Source organism: Cynara cardunculus (assembly GCF_001531365.2).
Source record: "Cynara cardunculus var. scolymus isolate 2C chromosome LG 2, CcrdV1, whole genome shotgun sequence".
NCBI lineage: Eukaryota > Viridiplantae > Streptophyta > Magnoliopsida > Asterales > Asteraceae > Cynara > Cynara cardunculus.
In genome coordinates this window covers 15,190,987-15,193,441 of record NC_037529.1, presented here as the reverse complement: position 1 = coordinate 15,193,441, position 2,455 = coordinate 15,190,987, and the positions used below count along the sequence as shown (strand labels likewise).

Sequence of the window (2,455 nt, the reverse complement as noted above, 5' to 3'; positions counted from 1 at the left end):
TCTTTTCTAGAGATTTGTTTTTTTTCCATGTCGGACAAATATAGTTAACACTTTCATTTATTTTATCGGATAAGATTTTAGTCAATTAAAACAATATTGTATGCAACATTTTTTTTTCTAGGTAAACGTTTATCAGATAAGACCCTCGGTCATTGTCATCATTTTTACCAGATAAAATTATCAATCTTTGTCACCGCTTTTACCAGATAAGATTATCAAACATTATTAATCATGGTCATGTTTCTATGATAAAATAAATTGACTTGGTAGACACTTATCAGATAAGCGTTTAGTAAATTTATTTCAAAACCCTCGTTTATAGAGGGGAAAAAATGGTTTATTGAAAAACTATTTGACTAACGTTTCAATAAGGTTTAGGAGCTTTTTGCCAATTTCTTCCAATTATACATCTGATTAGTATTAATTATTAATAAATATTGATTTGTTTTTATTTTAAATTATTCATTAATATTAATTATTAATTTATTTTTATTTTAATTATTCATTAATATTAATTATTATTTATTTAGATTTATCATTAATCTTGTCAATTTCTTCCAATTCTATTAATCAATACATTATATTATCTAATTTTCTTATATTAATTTTAATATATTTTATTATTAATAATTTGTGTTAAATATTTTATGAAATATAATAAAATAACATAAATTAACATGTTATTTTTATTCATATAAAATTTCAAACTAAATAGTAAATATAATCAATTTATTCGTTTTTCATCCCTCTTTGCTTATAAATATGCCCTTCACTCTCTACCATATCTTATCATTCAAAACCTTAATTAAAACTACATGGCCTCTGCTCAGGTGTTCTCTCATCTCATCTTACTTACAATATACTTTGAGGTGTTTAAGATTGCTTATTTGAAACAACTTATGTTTTTCTATAAAAGTCATTGTCAATTTTCTTATAAATTAGAAGACTTTAACTTTTTCAAAAACTTCTTATTACTGGTTTGGGCCCGGTATAAGTTGTTTATCCAAACACCCAAAAGTACTTATTATCGGTACCACACCGGAATAAGTCAATAAATTGTTTTTATAAGCAATCCAAACACCCTCTTCATAATCAATATTTTGTATCTTAATTGCAATTAATTTTTATGAGATGCAAATACGTAGGTTGATGCTGTACACGTGGAAGATCTCACCAAACCTTCCGAAGAAACAACACTTGGATCTGCCACCATGGAAGGATCAGCAAAGCCTCCTGCACCTCACAACATCGAATCACCCTGCGATGAACACCCAGAAGACGTTGATGAATTGGGCAAAGAGGATGAATTGAACGACGAAGAGGATCAAAAAGGTGCAGCACCACAAATAATCGAAGACCAAGATGACGATGACGATGATGAGGATGATGAAGAACAAGTCGCCAAATCTGCCGTTAGAGCCACTGATTTCTCGGAGGAAGAAGGCGACGACGATGTTTGAATGGTCCCGCTGAACAACTAGTACTCAATTTGACACCGTTTTAGCTTCGGTTTTAAAAGTTTGAATTAGCAACCGGGTCGGTTTTAACTTGGTTAACTTATCTATCCATTATATTTACGAAGATATCTGTTTTTTTCTTAGTGCTTTAAATAAACTGAACGTTCACTGAATCATTCGTAAACTATTAATTGGGTAATTCATTTATTTAGTAAATGAAGAATCATAAACATGATTGTTGGTTTATTTAGTTAAATGAATGAGCACTCGTTTGTTCAAGTACGTTCATGAACCAGATAGGACTTAAAGGGTTTTAAACTGACATGAGTAGTTTAATGTATTCTCAATCTTGTCTCTGAATTCTACTCCACCTATTTTGGTGGGACAAAAAAAATGCATTTTTATCCTAATCAATCCACTCCAGGCCCAATCTAATCTCGTGTCAAACGTGGGAATGACATGTATTTATTTTTTCTTGTCCTGTTCTGCCTTGTGTGCCAAATGCACATTTAAAAAGAACAAATTACGATTTTCGTTTTTGTGGTTTACAATCTATTTTTACTTTCATCCTTGGATTAATTCCTATCTTTAAAAGTACAAAGGATCAAAACAGTAAAGAATTGAAAACTACAAGGAGTTAAATTATTATTTTTTTCTAATTTTTATTACAGTTTTTATAGATTTGTTAATAACCCAATTTTTTTTTATCTTTTATTCTACATACTTTAAAAAATTGAACTTTTTTTGTACATATACTTTAATGTAATTTTTACGGATTTCTTGATAATCCAATTTTTATTTTTTAATATACTTACTTTTCAATTAACTTTTTTTTTAAATTTCTATTTTATGTATTTTTATACAATTTTTAAGGATTTCTTGATAACAAAAAGAGGTTTTATGAAGTTTCTTCATACATTTAGACGTTGTTGGTGATGGTTGGAGTAAAACCCAGTTGGGAGTTTTGCAAGTTTTGCAGGCAAGATCAGGGGTAATCA

The 2,455-nt window shown here is 28.8% G+C and overlaps 1 protein-coding gene across 1 annotated transcript; it reads left to right on the top strand.

Annotated features, from left to right (window-relative positions):
• Window positions 1–788: 788 nt before the first annotated feature.
• LOC112507666 (acidic leucine-rich nuclear phosphoprotein 32 family member B-like) lies at window positions 789–1,630 on the top strand. Its single transcript, XM_025112325.1, has 2 exons — window positions 789–830; window positions 1,146–1,630. Exons 1-2 carry the CDS (start codon window positions 816–818, stop codon window positions 1,458–1,460), a joined length of 330 nt encoding a protein of 109 aa, XP_024968093.1. The 5' UTR covers window positions 789–815; the 3' UTR covers window positions 1,461–1,630.
• Window positions 1,631–2,455: the final 825 nt, after the last annotated feature.